Source organism: Magallana gigas, chromosome 3 (genome assembly GCF_963853765.1).
Source record: "Magallana gigas chromosome 3, xbMagGiga1.1, whole genome shotgun sequence".
NCBI lineage: Eukaryota > Metazoa > Mollusca > Bivalvia > Ostreida > Ostreidae > Magallana > Magallana gigas.
The window spans coordinates 50092327-50112603 of NC_088855.1; the positions used below are offsets into that span (position 1 = coordinate 50092327).

Below are 20277 nucleotides of genomic sequence, written 5' to 3' on the forward strand. Positions count from 1 at the left end.
TCTGATTGATAATCATAAAACAAGTAATATTGTTATATCCCTACAAGCTTCCATAGATTTTTTCACCATTTATGGAAATTCATCTCTTATCTATACATGTATTTAAGACTGGGAATCGCAGGTATCCTATTCATTATTTACTAGTCCGTGCAGAGGTCGACATGAATGAACTTCAAACAATGAATGAAGTACTGAGGGTAAGTTCTGATTATAATTGTGCTATAATGTCTCCCGGAAGTAAAACATGGAATAAAGAGGTCACAACTACAAAAGTATGCATGGACACGAACGGTCGATCGATAAGAATTTTTCGTTGAGGTACATGTAAATCCGAGTGGTAAAACGGTTCGTTAGGGATGATTTCACTCTGAGATTGTTATTTTCTAGACATGTTGCCTTACTGTCATACTATTTGGGTCGCTGTTACGAAAAAGAAGTCCATTCAAAGTCAATTTCTGTAAATCATACTCATTAAATGGAAATGTTTAATATAAATATAAAATGACCATTCAAAAACTATTAATTTTTCTTTATTAATATCTCCTGTTGCTAGGCAATTCACAGAAATTTAAAAAAATTGTGAAATAAAGGTTACGGGAAATTGCATCATGTGGGTAAATTATTTTTTCTTAAATTTTATTATTTTTACGACAAATCTAAATTGAAAGGTAAAAATGTGATAAATACCAAAACGATCATAAACTCATAAATTCTTTAAGTATTTTTTTATTGTTATATGGTAGTCTTAATTATGAATTTAATATCAATGTACAAATATATGATACAGTAGATGCTTTTATTGCAGTAACAAAACGCTCTGTCTAAATATTCATGAGAAAACATGTAGTTTTTTTTCCAAACCAGTAACCGAACATTTTGTTCCTCTTCTGAGTTTTTTTCCACATCGTTTCAAAACTCCGAGTTGTAAACATTCAATATTCTCATTAGGCTTTAATGTAGAGAGAAGGTTGAAATATACTGTGACTGCTGCAAAATCTCATTCAAACTTGTTGAATAAAATATTGTTTAAATAAAAAAAACTGTCTAGGTAAAGGTCTATTACGTCATATGTATAAGTTATCATTTGGAAGAACTTTTGGAAGATTGGCTAAAGTTATCAAATTGGCACTGTATTAAAGAATTGGTTTTCAACTTCCTGTAGAACCGGAACTTGACCACTACAGACCAGCACCTCACATCTACTTCCTGTTCCAATTACATCATGCCGGTGTGGGTGACGCATGCCTGGATATGGATTATCACACCGTTTTATATGTACTATATGCTCAGGCAGAAAACAAAGCCAAACAGAATAAGCTGGAATCTCGTAACAAAAAGCGTACATGAACTATTAAAATTCTACAATGCTTTAATGCATTTTCCATTTCATAAAGTATAATGACAAGTTTATTGTATTTACTTATAAATTCAATATGAAGTTTGCTATTTTTTCTAAGGAGTATCTTTGTAGAATTAATAATTTATATATTGTATTTTGTCTTACCTCACCAGCTTCTCCTCTTTGTGAATGTGATACTCCTAATTGTGCAGTTAGTGATGAAGCTCAAACTTCGAAACTCCATTTTGCATGAAGAAACAATAGAGGCAGTTTTGCAAATTAGCACACTGGTAGGACCAATTTCATATTGATCAGTTGTACAACATTCAGTGAAATGTCATTTTCAATATGAATACTTACAGAGAAGTAATGAAAGAACAATTCGTTCTTGATTTATCCTCATACAGATTTTGGTTGGTGTGTTCCTATATCTTGAGCGATGGAAAGGCTTTGTCTCTTCTGGAGTTCTGTTTGTATACTGGGCTGTGTCCATTATTAGTACATCAATGTCAATGTACAACAAAATTCTGCACCATGTGGGTACATTGAACGAGTTTGTATGTGCATATATTCAGTAAATATAACAACACAATCTTAAAGTATTCCTCAATGAAACAGACATAAATTACGGTTATATTTTTTATCAATGGTTTTAAAAACAGGTTTATCATGTGTGTCAACAAATACATTAGTTTGATAAATGTACATTTATTTTGGCATATTTTATTATTTCAGATGTATTCACATGAAAAAGAGTCTTTTTTAATTTTCTGTACTGTGTATGCAACACACTGGTTACAATGGACTATCTCATGTTTTGCGGAAATATCTACCCGATCAACAGAAGGAGTAAGGCAATTTCTTGTGGATAAATAACTCTTCGAATTGCCAGTGCTAAATGTTTAAATTCCCCTTAAAATTATAAATCAAACAGAGTATCGACGAAACTTTTTGTTTTCTTTCATCGATCCTTAGTATTTTGTACTTTTCATTTTTCACTTAATGTCCTTGGACCTTAGCACTTTTTATCGTAAATATATTGTTACCCCAAGTAATTTTGTAGGAGAAAAATCCATATTCAACATCATCATTTCCAGGCAGACTTTTATTTTTATGGGTCTTCTCGTGAGTACACATTTAAAGATTCCTGCTTCATTTAACTGTTAGTATGAAGTTTGTAAACGACTACATCAACTCATCTACATGTAGTTTTCTGTAGATAAGTATTTCATGTATTAAGTAGTTGGCAATTATTACATTAATACACTATGATATACGTATTTATTATCATATGAGCTATGGAAAATACCCATGGTCTTCAGTGGGATTATTACACTTTAAGATTTACAATATTGACAAACAGTCAACACTATTCAGATCTCATGGAAGATTGTTTTGCTTGACCCAAAAAGCAGAACAACATCGGATGATAAACAACACTAATTATCATTTCTAGTTAATTTTTGTTGACCAATATTAAATGGTACCTTAACCAAAAATACCTCAATTTTTTAGAAACCCGACATATGCAATATAAAAAAATTCATCTTCATTGAATAAGTAAGGTTAAGTTTGCATGACAAAAGACGTAAATGTACCAGGGTTTAATTATTATAATTTTAGATATTTCATTCTGCAGGTTGATATTAAGGGGCTATAGAAAACCTATTACGAAAGACGATACTTTCCCTTTGGAGTCCAAAGACAAAGCTGACCATCTCCTTTTAAATTTCCAAAAGAACTGGGAAAAATCTGGCAGAAATGTAAAAGAATGGTGAGTACCGCTTTAGTAACGATAGCTTCATATCAATATAAAATTTCAGTCATTAAATGTCGGATATCATTGAAGTTAAACTGAAGATTTTTATATAAAAAAACACCGCATAAACAAAGCAAAAACAAGTTCCAAAGAAAACGATTCTCCTTTTTCTGTTGTATTTTAGATTTATAGCGGAATTGAGTAAAATTAATCTAAAATAAATTTAGTTACTTTACATTTTAAGGTGTATGGAAAGGAGAAAACCCATTTTAGAATCGGCAACAGAAATTGATGCTGGAGAGTCATTAGTTGCAAAAGAAGAGAATGAAGATAACGCTTCTGACTACCATGGCAACGCCAGTCATTCTCTCTTACTAACCCTCCTAAATATGTTTGGTTGGAAATTTCTACTTCTCCACGTATTAACTATTTTTAATTCTGTCTGTAAAATGGCTAGCCCACAATTACTGAGGTAAGTAAAAGAGAAAAATCCAATTAAAATTTACATGATCTCGTGTACTGTGGTTTTCTGAATTTAAAATCAAAATCTAATATTCGTGGCATTTAATGACACAGTCATTGTAAATCAGCACCAAGTTTTATATGATATGAATAACATCTGGATACTTTTCCATTAATACAATGTTGTGCAATAGTATTGGATATTTTAACAATCTTACTTATGAAATGAAAATAGCAAACCCAACAGCAATTGTTTTACAGCGCAACAGACGTTTTTCTATTTATATGTCGCAACTTAGTTTTAACTCAATATATGTATTTTACAAGGTAAACTATTTTGTGAAACTAATAAGTGTATCAATTAATCGAGTTTAAAGCTACTGAGTTTTATATCATCATAGCTATCCCTCAAATTTTAAGAGGTTCGATCATATTTCCCTTTTATACCTTTTCTAATGATATCGATTACCAAATGATAACCAAATGGTGTAAAAAATTATAGCCAATGTAATTGTGCAGTATTGCAAGAAAGTGTTGTCCTTTCATTAAATAAAATCGCTATGTTGATTTATAATATTCATTTTTTCCAGTTTACTACTTGGGTTATTATCAGAACCAGCAAAAGAGAAAGATGCGTCATGTCGTGGCTACCTTCTCGCCATTTCTTTGTTTGTCGTTTCTGTTTTTGAGGTTTTGACTTACATTCACTCCTTAACCACAGCTTTGAAGTTGGGTGTGAGAGTCAGGGCCACACTTATGTCAGCCTTGTACAGAAAGGTGCGGTTATCTTGTTTATCTTAATATACACTCAAATGAAATTTATTTTTAACTTAATGAGCACATTCAACACATTTAGATGAAAAAAACCCAACAACATTTGCTCATTGTATTTGTATCCTGCATTAAGACGTCATGTTTAAGCACTAAAGTTACATCTTTAATCGTATTCTCCTAATATTATTGTCTCAAATTTTTTTTCTTTTGTACTTTTAAGGTATTAAAAGTCGGAAATATCTCAAGGCAAAAATCATCAGTTGGAGAAATATTGAACTTAATGTCAGTGGACACTTCCACAATAAGTGATTCCATGCCGTTAATCGGGATGTGGTTTGAAAGTCTTCTGGAGATAATGTTTTCTTTGTATTTTCTTTATGAAATTCTTGGATATGCCGTGTTTGCTGGATGTGGTTTAATGGTGTTGTTGGTACCAGTGAACGCGTATCTTTCCTCAAAATCATTTAAAGTTATTGAAGATCATATGAAGCTCAATGATGACCGAATCAAACTTTTATCAGAAGTTATCAATGGAATTAAGGTACGTAATGCTGATGGTTCATTTAATAACACAAAATCTTTGGTAAAAACATATCTCATCTCTGCAAGGGTCTGCAGTACCAGGAACCTTCTCGGAATCATTGAACACCTCTTGATTTACTACCGATCTATTCTTTGATTTTACTCCAAACCTAAAGCGATTGTGTGGAGAACAAGCCTAAATGGTAATAGGCTTAAGGCCTGTAACCCACAGGTCCCTGATTCAAGTCCGGCTATTGTCACTTGATGCTGTGTATTGAGCCAAGTCAAGGCACTTTACATACATTGTCTCAGTATATCTAGTTGAAATTCGGTGTCGAACTACGCTGGGAGTTGACCCAGGATTGATTAGTGTCCCATTCAAGAGGAATCAATGACTCATTCGCTAAGCACCATGGAAATCGCGGATAACTACTGGCCTCGTGCGCTTCCATAGCTCCAAAAACAAATTGACCAACTTTGAGCGATTGTTGGGGTAAAATAGAATTTCTAGTACTTTTGGGAGTCGATTTTAATCAACTCTCATATGCAATTACTCTGGCAAACCGGAAGTGAAGCAGTGTTTGGACCTAAGCACAAATCATCACCGATAAAAGACAATATACGTAAAAATAATCGATGGAGTCGATATAATGTATCTATGTATTTATGAATACCTTTAAAATAGTCAAGCTTTAAAGGGTACGAAAATATTTGATATTTTTTGGCGTCGTACGTATTCCTACGCCATATTCCAAAACTGCTTGAATACCATTTACCAGAAATATTTTGATTATTGATACGTAATGCACCGTAGAGTTTGATGGTGTTAATTCTTTTTTTTTTTAAAATTACACAACATGATTCCCGGAATATTAGAAACAATGTACGCCATAATTCAGATACCTCTATGAAATTAAATTTGCGTTGCGAATTACATATCGTTGAATTGAAGATAATTATATAATCAATAAGATCAACTCCCATTAGTACTTCAGTACTTTGATTATATATTGGCCTCACCTTTGCAGCTCGAACTTTTGATCTGCGTATTTGATTTTTTTTTTCGTTGTAGTACTCTCATAGTATAAACATCTGTTGCATTGTTTTGACTATTACCCTCAAAGTACCGTCTACATGACACGATTTACATGAATACTTATCATAGAGGATGTTTGAAATTAACATTTTGTTGGTTTACAATGAGTATCAAATGACTTCAAAATCTTTGCTAATCTTAGAGTTTTTAGGCACGAATGTAATATAAATTTGTGAATCTATATGTAAACTTGATTCATAACAAAATAAAATTTTACCAAACTGAGTAACTGCAGATACTACTTAGTACTTAGTATATATAGACGTATTAAGATTAACTATATATCATGTATTTTATTTCATTTCATTTTCTTTTCAGATACTAAAGCTTTATGCCTGGGAAATGATATTCAAAGACAAAATCATTGCAAAGAGAAAAACCGAATTACGAAAATTACTGAATCTTAAGATCTTAGAACGTATTTTAGAAACATTATTTCACATCACGCCTTTTATTGTAAGTAAATCAATCTTACAAACGCATGTGTTGAATAATATTAGATTTTTAATTTTACTTCTTCTAGATTCATTGGAAATAAGTCTGCAAGATTTTATTAAATTCATGAAGAAAACGAAATTTGAAATAGATTCTGATTGTAAACAAAATATCTTTTTATCTTTCTTATTTTGCTTTTTGATGAATTTTTATTTTCATGATTTACAGGTGATTTTTGCTACTTTTCTTACCTACATTCTCATCAACGATAGGCCCTTGGACGCAAAGACTGTCTTTGTCTCCCTTTCGTTTTTCAACATTTTAAAATTCTCCATTGAAATGGTTTCAAGATCTGTACAGGAAAATATGAAATTTTATGTGGCAATTAAACGAATACAGAAATTTTTAAACAGTGATGATCTCATAGAGTGCAATATGAAAAGGATGGATCAAAGAGGTAAGACTTTCAAAAGTCGATGCTTTTTTAAGCAAGTTTCACATATGCTACCTGACTGTCGGTCAACAGTTGATCTCTTTTTATTTTCAATCTACCAATGATAAACGCGAAACATTTTATAAGAAAAAAAAGGATCACCATGTAATAAAAACTTGCAATCGTTTTAAGTAGCATGCAAAAGAGTGAGCGCGATTAGTTCCTTTATGAGCATATAAAGCTTGAATAATTAATAAGAACGAGAAAAAACTCGGCGAACTGACTCACGCTGACTGTATGGCACGCCAAATTCACAAAAAAAGCTAAATATAGTTTCACAGTCGATAAACTAGGTTTATCGTCTGTTAACTATAGTTTACGGAACGTAAACTATAGTTACCGACGTTAATCTATATTTCACATCTGTAAACTATAGTTAACGCGATAGTCTATGTTTCACATCTGTAAACTATAGTTAACACTGAAAACAATCATTTGCAGTTGTTAAACATAGTTTATCTGATACATAAGGTTTTTTGATCAGTAAACTACGGTTTACAAATCTAAAGCACGCCAAATTTACATAACTTAGCAAAATATAGTTTCACAGTCGATAAACTAGGTTTATCGGCTGTTAACTATAGTTTACGGATCCTAAACTATAGTTACCGACGTCTATCTATGTTTCACATATGTAAACTTTAGTTTACGAATGCAAATCTATCATGTTTTTCTGTCTGGAAATACACGTTAACAATAGAATTTGCTGATAAATATAGATTCACATCTGTAAACTATAGTTTACATTCGTAAACTATAGTTTAGAGATGGTAAATATAGTTTCACGATTGTGAAACTATATCTATCAGATAAACTATGTTTTACAATCGTTTATTATAGTTTTCGGTTCTAAACTATAGTTGACTGTCATTTATATTTATAAATTATATTTAAAAAACATAAACTATAATTCACGATCCTATACTATAGTCTTGAGAGATAAACTATAATTTACGTTTGTTAATCATAGTTTTTCGTCCTTAACTATAATTCACGTTCGTAAACTATAGTTTACGTCTGTTAAACATAGTTTATGAGTATAAATGTGTGTTAACTATAGTTTTCAATTTAAAATCTCGAATAACCAATCGTGAGAGGCGATACAAAATGTGTGCCATTGTGGAAAATAAATGGCTCTTCATAGGGAAGCACGTGCGAATTTGCCCTCTGTACAAAATTGCATAAGGAGAATTAATTCTCTGCTCGATAATCTGAGATGCCAAGTTACCAGCGAACCTTTTGATATATCATAATAACCAATGAAAATGATCTTTGTTAAGGCTTATCTTGCTGTAACTAGGATTAACGTATCTATGATTTACGAACAAAACTCTAGTTAACTATAGATTCAATCGTAAACTATAATTTAGGGTCGTAAAATATAGTTTTACAGAGAATTCCGCATGTCAGATACTAAATGAGGGATTATGTTTGTAAACCTAACGTAAAACTATGTTTATCACATTTTTGTGAATTTGGCGCCTTAATGTCTAAATAATACAATTTGCATTCGTGAACTATAGTTTAGAGTTGTTAATCATTGTTTTATAATAGTGAAACCATATTTATTAGATAAACTATGTTTAACAATCGCAAATGATTGTTTTCAGTGCTAACTATAGTTAACAGATGAGAAACAGATTATCGCGTTAACTATAGTTTTCAATTCGTAAACTATAGTAAACAGTCGATAAACCTAGTTTATCGACTGTGAAACTATGTTTAGCTCATTTTTGTGAATTTGTCTGATAAATGTAGTTTCACGATTTGTGAAACTAGTATTAACAACTCTTAACTATAGTTTACGAATGTGAATTATAATTAACAAATGTGAATCTATATTTATCCGCAAAATCTATTGTTAACGTTTTTTACAGATAGATAAACTATGATTATCATTCGTAAACTATAGTTTACATTCGTGAAATATAGTTTCACAGATGTAAACTATAGTTAACAAATCGTTAACTATAGTTTAGGATCCGTAAATTATAGTTAACAGCTAATAAACCTAGTTTATCGACTGTGAAACTATGTTTAGCTCATTTTTGTGAATTTGGCTTGCCATATGACTGAGCACGTGGATTACTTTGACAATGATACAGATTTTATGAATGGTTTTTAAAACGAATGGCTATCAAACATATGTAAAATCAAAAACATTGTCTCATTCAGAAGAAATATTTTTGTCAGAAATTGCTATTAGGATTTCAAATGGAACGTTTGCATGGAACTGGAACAGCAGTGTGTTAGAAAGGTATTTTTAAAGCTTTTAACCAACTCTCGTCATACCTACTATACCCCTTATTAATCTGGCCCAAGTTTCAATATATCTTAGTAAGCAAGGAACGTTCACTATATAAGGACTACATTTCATTCGTTCTCGGCATTTGGTTTTTTCTAATAGGATATTTTGCAAGTTTGATCAAGATAAACAGTAACATTATATAATTAATAGTATGCTTGTCAGTTTTTTCTTATGATTTAGAATAAATATGGAGGTGCATGAGGGAAAACTTGTAGCTTTGGTGGGAAATGTTGGTCAGGGAAAATCCTCATTGTTGTCAGCCATTCTAGGAGAGCTGACAAAACTGAAAGGCACCGTCAATATTAAGGTAATGAGTTGTTGTATTTGGTAGCATTTACAGCATATTTGAACATTCGTTTATTAAAAAGGAAGATTTACAATAATAAAAGTTTGTGGGTTAAAAAACAGTGAACGTGCACTTTGACTATTATATACCAGTTTATAATATTTGTAATATTAGTTGAATTCTAAAATTTTGTTTTTAAAAAGTTTTATGCAGTAAAAATGAATAGAAAACGCACATCGAAACGTTAAACTAAGCAAAATGTTTCTGCATAAACAGACACTGCCTACCCAATTCGTTATTTAAAAGTTGTGTTTCGAAAATATTGTATAAATACGCAATAAGTTTGCAATGCGTTTATACTTCTGAGGAGGTGAGAAAAGCCTTGGTAATTCTTTGTTATCATTTTTTGGTTAAAGTCAAGCTCTTTTAACCTTAAAACTTATATTTGACAATAAAACATATCTTATGAAATGTCAATTGTCATTATCAATTAGCACGTTTATTAAACTTAAGTAATGGTTATCTTTATGATATGTACATTTTATTCCAGGGTACTGTAGCATATGCCCCGCAACAAGCCTGGATTCTAAATGCTACTGTAGAGGACAACATTCTTTTTGGAATGAAGATGGACAGAACACGATATTATACAGTCCTTGAAACTTGCGCTCTTCTTCCAGATTTAACCATACTTCCAGCAGGGGATCAAACCGAAATTGGAGAAAAGGCATACATCTTGATATCAAAATAAAAAAAAAACATTATAAACCAGCGTACACATGTATATAATATCATGAAACTCATACTCAATGTAGCACCATGACTTCAGCAACACGCACAAAAATAACCAGATCTTTTTGTTTGAGATCCTTCAGTACAAAAGTTTATTTTTCAAGTCTTATAACAGACATCCACATTCAGAAAAATGTACCAGGTCCGCAGTGTACCAAGTTCCTTTTTGCATGTGGAATTACACACATTTGTGAAGAGCATAATTTTTTTTAATGAATTGTAAAGAAAATTTATAAGGTTTTATTCTCCTATGATAATAACGATTGATAAAATATATTACGGTTATAAATATTTAAATGTAAAGTCTCTCATTTACTTTCGAATCAGATTGCGAGAAGAGTACATTAAAAGGTGCAATCGCTGTATATAAAGTTTACAACCATAAGCCTCAAAAAACAACTAAACTCAATACAATCACCAACACTTTGATCATATCCATTGCTTGCTCGATTTTTTATGCTTGTTTTTTTTTTTCAGGGAGTCAATCTAAGTGGTGGGCAGAAACATAGAATAAGTCTTGCCAGGGCAGTGTACAGTGACGCAGACATTTACTTGCTAGACGATCCACTATCTGCTGTTGACTCCCATGTCGGCAGTCATCTTTTTAACAAGGTCATTGGACCAACAGGAATGCTTAAAGACAAAGTAATTAGTAATTTAACTTGTATTTTTTGCAATTACTTATTCAAAATATTCTATGACTGTGAAAGTTTTTAGTAATAATAGTTTTTTTCCCTATATATGTATGATTTACAATGTTTGTAAACAAAATCAAGACAATTAAAGCTGTATTTTTTTGTTTTGAACTTTAAATAAAAAATAGATATTAAAATCATTTGGATTCCCATTCAAAGATTTGTTTATATCAGTCTGTCGATAGAATATCATGTATTAGGTTTGTTACTGACTGTTTACTGAAATGTGTGGGGTCGGTAAAGTCTTCTATGGACTTACCTACCCCACAAATTCTTAAACCTTTGGGCCATGACAGTTTTATTCCCCCTGTCATGTATAGGGTCAAAGTCGCGGGTCATAAATTTTACTAAAACTGATATTCCTAGAGAGTGGCAAAAATATAATTTTGTTTGAAACTAAAAAAAAAGATCAGGTAATCTTGATAAGCATTTTCTTTGATAGACACGTGTTCTGGTAACCCACGGAATACACTGGCTTCCATCGGTGGATCAAATATTTGTATTAACTGATGGTAAAATATCAGAAAATGGAACGTACGATGAATTGTTAGATCATGCTGGACCTTTTGCTGAATTTCTGGAGAACGTTAAAAATCAAACTGATGATTTTCAGAACGGAAGTAAATATCATGGCATTATAACTTATGCGTAATATTAAGGTGGTATGGACACGTTCATATCGTGACGTACTTCCTATCGAAATCAACAATAAAATCCAGTATGATTTTTAATTATTTTTTTCTTTCCCAAATCTAGCAGCGTAGCAAAATGGGTTAGAGCGTTAACTACGGGTCTGTAAATCATTAGTTCGAACCCTGTTGGTCATTTTTAAAGTTTACCTTTCCAAAAACTTTAAAAAGCTGAATTTTTGGACAAGTATTGTAAAATTTGAAAATTTTATTACGGTGAAATTAATTTGATTATATTGTACTTTTATTCACATAAATACCGAGATGTCCCATACTACCTTAAAGTATCATACATATTATATTCTCAAACTCATCCTCAAATTGCAAATAATTCGAAAAACTTGAAATATTGTAGATCTCGGTGGCTTAAGAAGACCTCTTGCATACCAAAAGTAAATATAAGATTTGTTTAAAATGTTTTTTTTTAATGTTTTAAATACAGTGGAGATAACACGATAACTGAATATTTTCAGTGTGATCTCCGTTTATGTCAAAAGTTTTAAAATTAAAAAAAAAACATTTTAATGAATATTAAGAATCGTCAAAACTTACAAAGTATATGACTTAAAAGACTGTTCTTGTTATATTCATTATTAGTGAGTCACGTGGTCTTAATCCACGAACAAGGAGCACCTCGAGTGATCAGTTTGAGAATCGAACATCACTGAATTTAGACACTCAGTTCAAAACCACAGAACAATACTCAGATGTCCCCCATATCGATATGACAAAAGATATTCTTATAGAAGAGGAAAAAACAGAGGAAGGAAAGGTATCTGAAATTTTGCATTCACTTATTGTTTTCTCTTTTGTGTATAAAAACGTGACAAGAACTAATACTAGAAAGTATCCAAGTTAAAAAACATCACTCAATTTTCTATCCATCAAGCAGCTCGATCAATGATGTGATATTTTACATAATTTATTTAGGATTGAATATGTGAATCAAAGTACTGAAGTACTGACGGGAGTTGATTTTATCGATTATCATTTATTTTAAAATCAACTTACCTTGGATGGCAATTAGTTTCTAGTCTGTATTTGAATTACGCACTTTTACTTTTCCAACAAGAATTTCGAGAAACATCATATGAACCATGTTGTGTAATATTTAAAGATAGATTTCAAACTATGAATAAGTAATCGAAGCAATTCTAAAAATTGTATGGATCCAAGCACTATTGATATCGAACTCTACTCTCCTTCAACCAGACGCTCGGCTGTCTCCGTTAATCTCCGACAAGCAAGAGAGCCTCTCTGCTTGTCGGAGATTTACGGAGACAGCCGAGCGTTTGGTTGAACGAGGCTATAATAAATTTTGGCGTAGGAATACATGAGACTATGAAAATATCTTAGTTGTTCGTATTATATAAAATCTGACTATGTTCAAAGTGTTTATTGATTAGTTTCCTTGAAAAACAATGCTACAGCATATACATTACATCGAATTTTTCTATTATTTTCAAGAACTAAGTCTTGTCAGCGGTGATGATTTGTGCTTAGGTCCAAACACTGTTTCACTTTCGGTTTGCCAGAGTAACTGCATAGGGGAGTTGATTAAAATCAACTCCCAAAAAACCCATCAAGAATGTTAATAGATGTGTTATGAACAAAATTAATCTTTGTGAGATCATTAGACTTGGTGAACAATGGTTGTAATAATTGAAGAATATGTAATATTCCTTCCATGTTTACAACCGTAATGCCTATGTGAAACTCAAGTATCACAAAGATGAAACTGTTACTGATGACACTGTTTGTTCGGTTTGCAGGTAAAATGGAAAAGGGTTGTAACTTATTTTAAGGCCGTTGGTTTGAAATACTGCCTATTGCTGATGCTATTATATGAAGCAAGCGAAGGACTGTCCCTGATGGGAAACATCTGGCTGAGTCGCTGGACGGAGGATCCTATACTGAACGCCGCTGTTAATGTAACGCAAAACCAAAGGGAGCTCCAGCAACGAAACGTCTATTATCTCGGATGCTATGTCAGTTTTGGAATAGGACAAGGTATGTCACATCTTTTAGAAGAATTGTTGACTAGTACATGTTTATCTTACAATAGCTTAATACCTAATGTATTTTCTGTCGCAAAATATACTCAAATTTAATTATTTTCTTACAGTTTTTTGTGTGGTGCTGTTTGGGATTTTCTGTGTTACAAGAACAATCTCAGCATCCCATATAATTCATTCAAACCTTTTGCATTCCATTTTACGATGTCCTATCAGTTTCTTTGACACTACCCCGTCCGGTAGGATTATGAACCGTTTCTCTCAGGATTTGAGTGCTGTAGATACCAAGATTCCATTTTACATTGAAATGGCCCTCTATTCTGGAACGGTGCTGCTCGGCACATTGGCTGCCATCACTTATGCTGCTCAATGGTTCTTGTTGGTGGCTATTCCTCTTGGACTAGTATACTTTGTCCTAATGGTAAAAGTTTCATTGCATAATACGATATTTATCATATAATAGTTATAAACATGAATAGGTCTTCAGTAATATTATATTAAATATGATTTGATCGAAGGGCGTATAAACGTTATATGTTCTTAATTTCTATGTTTGATTTTTTTTTATACAGAGAAACTTTGAGAAACAAAACACATATCAAAGGTGAGGTGGGAATGTTATCCTCACCTGTTTAATCTAATTATTTCTTTTCAGATATATGTTTAATAATAGTATGTCTCAAATTAGCGTTTCCGTTACATTTTATCGGGGTTTTTTTTTTTACACAAAAAATTCACATAGTTTTTTCCAGCTTTTTTTTAATATGACAAGATAGTGGTGGCGTTTTAAATCTTGGGATTTTTTTATCGTATTGAATGAACACATTTGATATCATAAGTATTTGTGAATATCGAATAATTCAAGAAAAGGTGCTGGAGACAGAGTATAATAGTGATATTTTTCAAGTATTGAAAGTGAAGAAGAATTGAAAATTTTATCATATCATGAACTTTTTGCAAATACTGTGGTTTCATTAATATTCGTTGAATACCAATTTTCGTGGATTTCGTTGATCCATGAAATTAAATGTTCATTGAAACGCAATTTCTATTAACATTTTGATTTAAATGGTCATTGGCCACGAATTTACGTATCGTTGAAACTGTTTTTTCACCTTATCCACGAAAATTGATACCCTTGAATATTAAGAAAACCATAGTACACTGTAATCATTTTATAAACTAATCAAATTATTTTATTGGTATTTAATTTTGTCTAGACTGCCTACTTACCAACGTTAAGACAGATAAAACGAATAGAAGCTGTCTGTAGATCCCCAATTTACAGCTATTTCAGCGAAACACTGGCTGGTGCAAGTGTCATTAGAGCTTTTGGCAAGGAGAACATTTTTATGCTGGAAATCCAAAAAAGGATTAATGATTTTCACCGAGTAAACTCGACCGACGTAGCCATATCGGGGTATTTATTTGTCATTTGTAGCCTTGACAACAACTGTTGAATACTTAATTTTTGTGGAGATGGATCTTGTGTTTCTTTTCTGCCTAACATGATATGAAGAATTTACGCGACATACCGGGTAACACACTAATCCAAAAGTGTTTAGCCAGCCGTGAACCACTCTACCGCCTAAGCATGTCAAACACTATACAGTCTTTGGGATAAATGTTTTATACAGATTTAAAGGGACATGGTCACAATTTTGGACAAAAATAATTTTCAAGTTTACAATGCTTCAGTAAAGCATTTTTAATAGGCAATTAATATTTGAATGTCAATCGTTGAGTTATAAGTGAGTTACGGGTCCTACAATTCTTTGCTATGTAAACAAAGCTTTTTTGCGTTTTTAACTTTGAAGTAAAAACTCCAGACCTAAAACGAATGTGCTAAACGTTCGAAACTGTATATTTATGCTTGAAATGAATAAGAGCATAGTCAAATCAGCTTGAAAAATATTTATGATGGTATATTCAACAAATGTAAACAAAAACAGGACACGAGCCTTGTTTACATGATTTACATGATAATTGTGAATGAATTGTGAACGCTATATCTTGCTTATAACTCTTGGACCGACTCTCAAATTTCATTTGATCAGTAGAAATGCATTTAAAAGCCTTGTAAATAATAAAACAGAAAAATAGAATTTGACCAAAATCGTTACCATGTCCCTCCTATGTTATTAATTAGGAATTGCAATAACCTATAACTGTAAAATGTGAATAAATATGACACGATTCACTCAACTGATGCTTCGTTTTCGCCTTTTACGTTTATCATGAAAAGCAAAATGTGATGATACACTTAAATGGTCGAGTGGGTAACAATCCGGCTATACATAATATATATAAATATACTGAAGAGTGTTCAACCCTATAGATTCGTGTTAAATCATACCATTTAAAATTTTTGTAGAAATATGAAATGTCATTGTGTGCCTAATTTTTTTAACGTTTTTTTAAGATTAGTTTATTGCATATGGTCATTTCTAAAACGATATGCAGAGTTTAAGCTTTTTAATTACTTTTAATGTTTTCACTTTTATATCAAAACCTTTATGAAAAGTTGGAAAAGCATTCTGACAGAGCTGCTAGGATGTGTAGTGATTTTGTCAACCTCTTTGATGGCTGTGGCGTCCAGAGACACCATCAGTGCAGGAATGGCCGGATTATCCATATCCTATTCTCTACAAGTAAGTACTAATATCTGATTGTTGTTTTCAAAATTTGAAACTAAAACCACAGTCAAAAGACAAATTTTTATTGTTTTTACCAAGCAGGCACATTAACTTTTTTCAACATTGAAAGTTTGAAACAACATTGACTGAACGTTGAAATGACGTTAAACACGTTTGATTTTGTTATTGATCCAACATCGATATCTGGCACTTACCAGCTTTGCTACATATCCTCATATCTTAGAAACAAGTCTGATTGCAAATGTATAGCCTGTCTTGGAATTTTGACTCTCAGTCTGGCATATGCCAGTATAATTGCTTATTTTTATTTGCCAAATAGGTGACAAGAGTAATGAATTGGTTGGTGTATTGTTTGACTCTTGTGGAAACAAATGTAGTGTCTATTGAGCGGATTGCCGAATACACCGACACAGAATCAGAGGTCAGTGTCTCTTATCTATAAAAAAAACAAAAGCAAAAAAACAACCCAAATACATGACCTCTATTACTCCCTATGTTATAATATCTCAGTGGGATTACAAATATCCAATGATAGATATCCCGGGCCTCCGTGATATCCCTTTATTAATCCGCTGTCTAGAGGTCCTCAAGGATTTATCGTCGCTTGCAAATATGATTGCTCTTAATTTTTTTGTAAGTTATAGATCATTAAGGTAAGATCCCCTGCTGGGTGATAAAACTTATTTGAATAACGATTGAAAAATATTTGTTTTGAACAATAATAAAATATACAATTACATTTAATAGATGTGCAATTATATTGATTGATATATACATTGTACACGTAATATTTATTATAATAACCAAACCATTCACATAAATTTTCCAGATTTGTATTTAAACCGTCTCCTTATATGTTCTTATAATTTTAGGCTGCTCTAATTAACGATACTCACAGACCTCCAAAGAATTGGCCTGATGAAGGTCAAATTATATTTTCCTCCTATTCCACAAAACACAGACCCAATCTGGACACGGTCCTCAAAAACATAAACGTTGTCATCGAACCAAGATCTAAGGTACGAGATTGATGATTCTTTCGATTAATGATTTTATTCGCCATTTTATGTTCATGAAAAATTTAAACTCAAATTGGGTTATTTTACATGTAATCTGCATCATGTTACAGATTGGCATTGTTGGTAGAACTGGCGCTGGTAAGTCTTCCCTGGCTATGGCATTGTTCCGTTTGATAGAGCCTGTTTCGGGAAACATTGAAGTTGACGGAGAAAATCTAACTGTTCTAGGACTTCATGACTGTAGATCAAAGCTGACGATTTTACCTCAGGTTCTTTGAACAATTCTTTATAACGTCTAAGATATATGCTACATTTGATTTATAAAAGTTATAAGCATGGATTGCAAATTAAAGTTTAATAATCTAATCCCAACTTAACATTCTACTTTCAAAAGGACCCAGTGTTGTTTTCTGGTAGTCTGAGGATGAACATAGACCCGTTAAATCAGTTCAAAGATGAGCAGATCTGGAGTGCTATAGAACATGCTCATCTAAAGTCCTTTGTACAATCTCTGCCTTCAGGGTTGGAGTTTGAATGTGGTGAAGGGGGAGGAAATATAAGGTAAATTTTTCCACTTAAATCCTGCACCTACATTGCAATTCCAAATATTGATACGACCGAATATATATGCTTGTTTGTTTTGACTTAATAAGACCACTACTGACGCAAACAAGGAAGAGTGAAATAGTGATAGCAACTGAAAAGATTATGACTGTATAAGATTACTGGAATGAATTGTTTTACCGTATTACTGATGTTTTTTTATCCAGCTTAAATGAATATGTTTTGCTTCGATTTATTGCAGTGCGGGTCAAAAGCAGTTAGTTTGTCTAGCAAGATCTCTACTTCAGAAAACTAAAATTCTAATACTGGATGAAGCAACAGCTGCTGTAGACTTGGAGACAGATGATTTGATTCAGAGGACCATCCGAGAGGAATTTCGGGACTGCACTGTACTCACCATTGCACATAGAATAAACACGGTGCTGGATTATGACAGGTTAGAGCTAATACATGATTCAAATTAATGGAACCTACATAAAAATGCCCCTTTAGTCGTTTAACTTAAATTTTAGTTAGTCCTAATTAATATTATGGCCAAAACAAAATTCTTTGCTTTTAGTTCACTCAAAATCTTCAACTAAAAAATTGTAAAATTACAATATGGTTAACATTTCTTTCCCACATAAGTAGTTGTGTTTTTTTATTTAAAATAATTATTTACATACAAGTTCGACAAGATTTAGAATGTATCTTCAGATACCAGACATGTGTTTAAAGTATATACATATAGTTTGATCAACATTTCGAGCAATGAATATCAGTAAGTTTTATGTTGACATGAAGATGCACATTAAAATAGATAATGTGTTCCCAGCACACTTTTAATTAAAACTGACTTATTTACAGTAGCTCAAATTGAAAAATATTAACATCTAAGTTTATTGTAGTGCTTTTATCAAATATTCAGACAGAAAAACGTCAGTATTTGAAATACAATATACTGAATTTTTTTTCAGAATTATCGTTCTTGACAAAGGGTGTGTAATGGAGTACGATACGCCTAATCACCTTCTAAAGGATCCCAACAGCTTGTTTTATGAGCTAGCAAGAAACGCAGGAATTCTCAAATAAATTGAATGCAGCTTTAAAAACGTGTACAATATTTCTTTCAGAAAGCATTATGAAGTACACACAATAGTAAATGTTTTAAGGGGTCTGGGCAGTCAACATGTTACACTCATTAGTACAAGTGTTGCGATGTTAATAAGATATTTTACCATTGTTTTCTTGGTCGTTAAAATCCGTAGCTTACCCAAAGATAGCAATGCTGTCCCGCCTTCTTTATCGCAAACACTTAATAATGATCGCAAAGTCTGTAATGCTTCAAATACAAAAAAGCAACCTAGTAGCTGTTTCTCGTATACAACTAACTGCGGGACATACGATGCAACGCAGCCCTTTTATCTGAACCTCGTGAGGTATTGTCTCATTATTTTAGAAATAATACAACGGGACAAGCAAGACCTAATAAGACCAGTAACAAATGATTCGTTTGAAGAAGAGTCTATCATCGTTATGCAGAGTTCATGCTACTAAATTATACAGATTATCGACTGACTACTATATTGTATTATCCATCAGGTGAGGATGTTGATAATCGAGTGAAACCCTTTTTTATGGGAGACACAGGACATGCACTGATTACGTGACTATCATTGCAATGATGCTTTGATGCGCTAACTCTATTATTGCAGGTATACTACTAATGTATACTATTGTAGTGAAATGCTAAATAAAAAAATTATCAAATTAGACATGTAGTAGAGGGAAACAGATTTTACTTTCAAAAGAGACGCGCTTATGAAATACATGTACATTAATAATACATCTTCGTTGTAAAAAATAAATAAAATTACCGTTTCCTTTAAAAAGAATTCAAAACAGTTGCAGTCTTTTGTTTTCAATTCATAATGCCAGTAAAGTTGCATATTGAAACCCTTCCATTTATACTAGTGAACATGTATGGTCCCATTACCGACTCCCCAGAATTGTCTCTGTTTTATTACTGTTTTACGAAATACTATGTTATATACTTATTTTCTGTACCAATACCATGTATATGTGAAATTGTAAAAGAGTTTCAATAAAAGTTACATATTGCATCAGCAAATGCATTGTTGTCTATTATATAACAACTTTTCCCATATAAACCTCACAGTTTGTTTCAAAAATATTCTTAAGGTCTACCATCTCATTGCTATCAGTTCTGCAACTTTGAAGAATTTTAAAGGTTTGCTCGATTACAATCATATATTTCATTGATTCACTTGTGAACGGGAAAGGAATGTGTACCTGTGGTGAAGTCCAACGTTTTGAACTCCGACATATTGGTGCCATCTTCTGAAACCCACAGCCAGTCTCGCATAGGACTA

General features: G+C 32.2%; 1 protein-coding gene across 1 annotated transcript; it reads left to right on the forward strand.

Annotated features, from left to right (window-relative positions):
* Positions 1-61: 61 nt before the first annotated feature.
* Positions 62-20007, forward strand: LOC105321656 (multidrug resistance-associated protein 1). Its single transcript, XM_020064616.3, has 29 exons — positions 62-197; positions 1163-1339; positions 1513-1629; positions 1747-1875; positions 2075-2188; positions 2403-2464; positions 2979-3113; positions 3343-3570; positions 4151-4337; positions 4555-4875; positions 6271-6408; positions 6616-6844; positions 9074-9137; positions 9369-9495; positions 10025-10201; positions 10744-10911; positions 11404-11581; positions 12006-12042; positions 12248-12422; positions 13423-13660; positions 13776-14086; positions 14886-15085; positions 16190-16316; positions 16642-16743; positions 17195-17341; positions 17452-17610; positions 17736-17902; positions 18147-18341; positions 18862-20007. The coding sequence occupies exons 1-29, from the start codon at positions 72-74 to the stop codon at positions 18974-18976; spliced, it is 4650 nt and encodes a 1549-aa protein (XP_019920175.3). The 5' UTR covers positions 62-71; the 3' UTR covers positions 18977-20007.
* The last annotated feature ends 270 nt before the right edge of the window (positions 20008-20277 follow it).

Bases quoted from the DNA above. Each gene is read 5' to 3' on its own strand.
- LOC105321656 (XM_020064616.3), top strand. From the start codon at position 72: ATGGAAATTCATCTCTTATCTATACATGTATTTAAGACTGGGAATCGC. The intron at 9,138-9,368 runs GTATTTTTAAAG...CTTATGATTTAG, and splicing joins AACAGCAGTGTGTTAGAAAG to AATAAATATGGAGGTGCATG. The intron at 16,744-17,194 runs GTCAGTGTCTCT...TTATAATTTTAG, and splicing joins ACACCGACACAGAATCAGAG to GCTGCTCTAATTAACGATAC.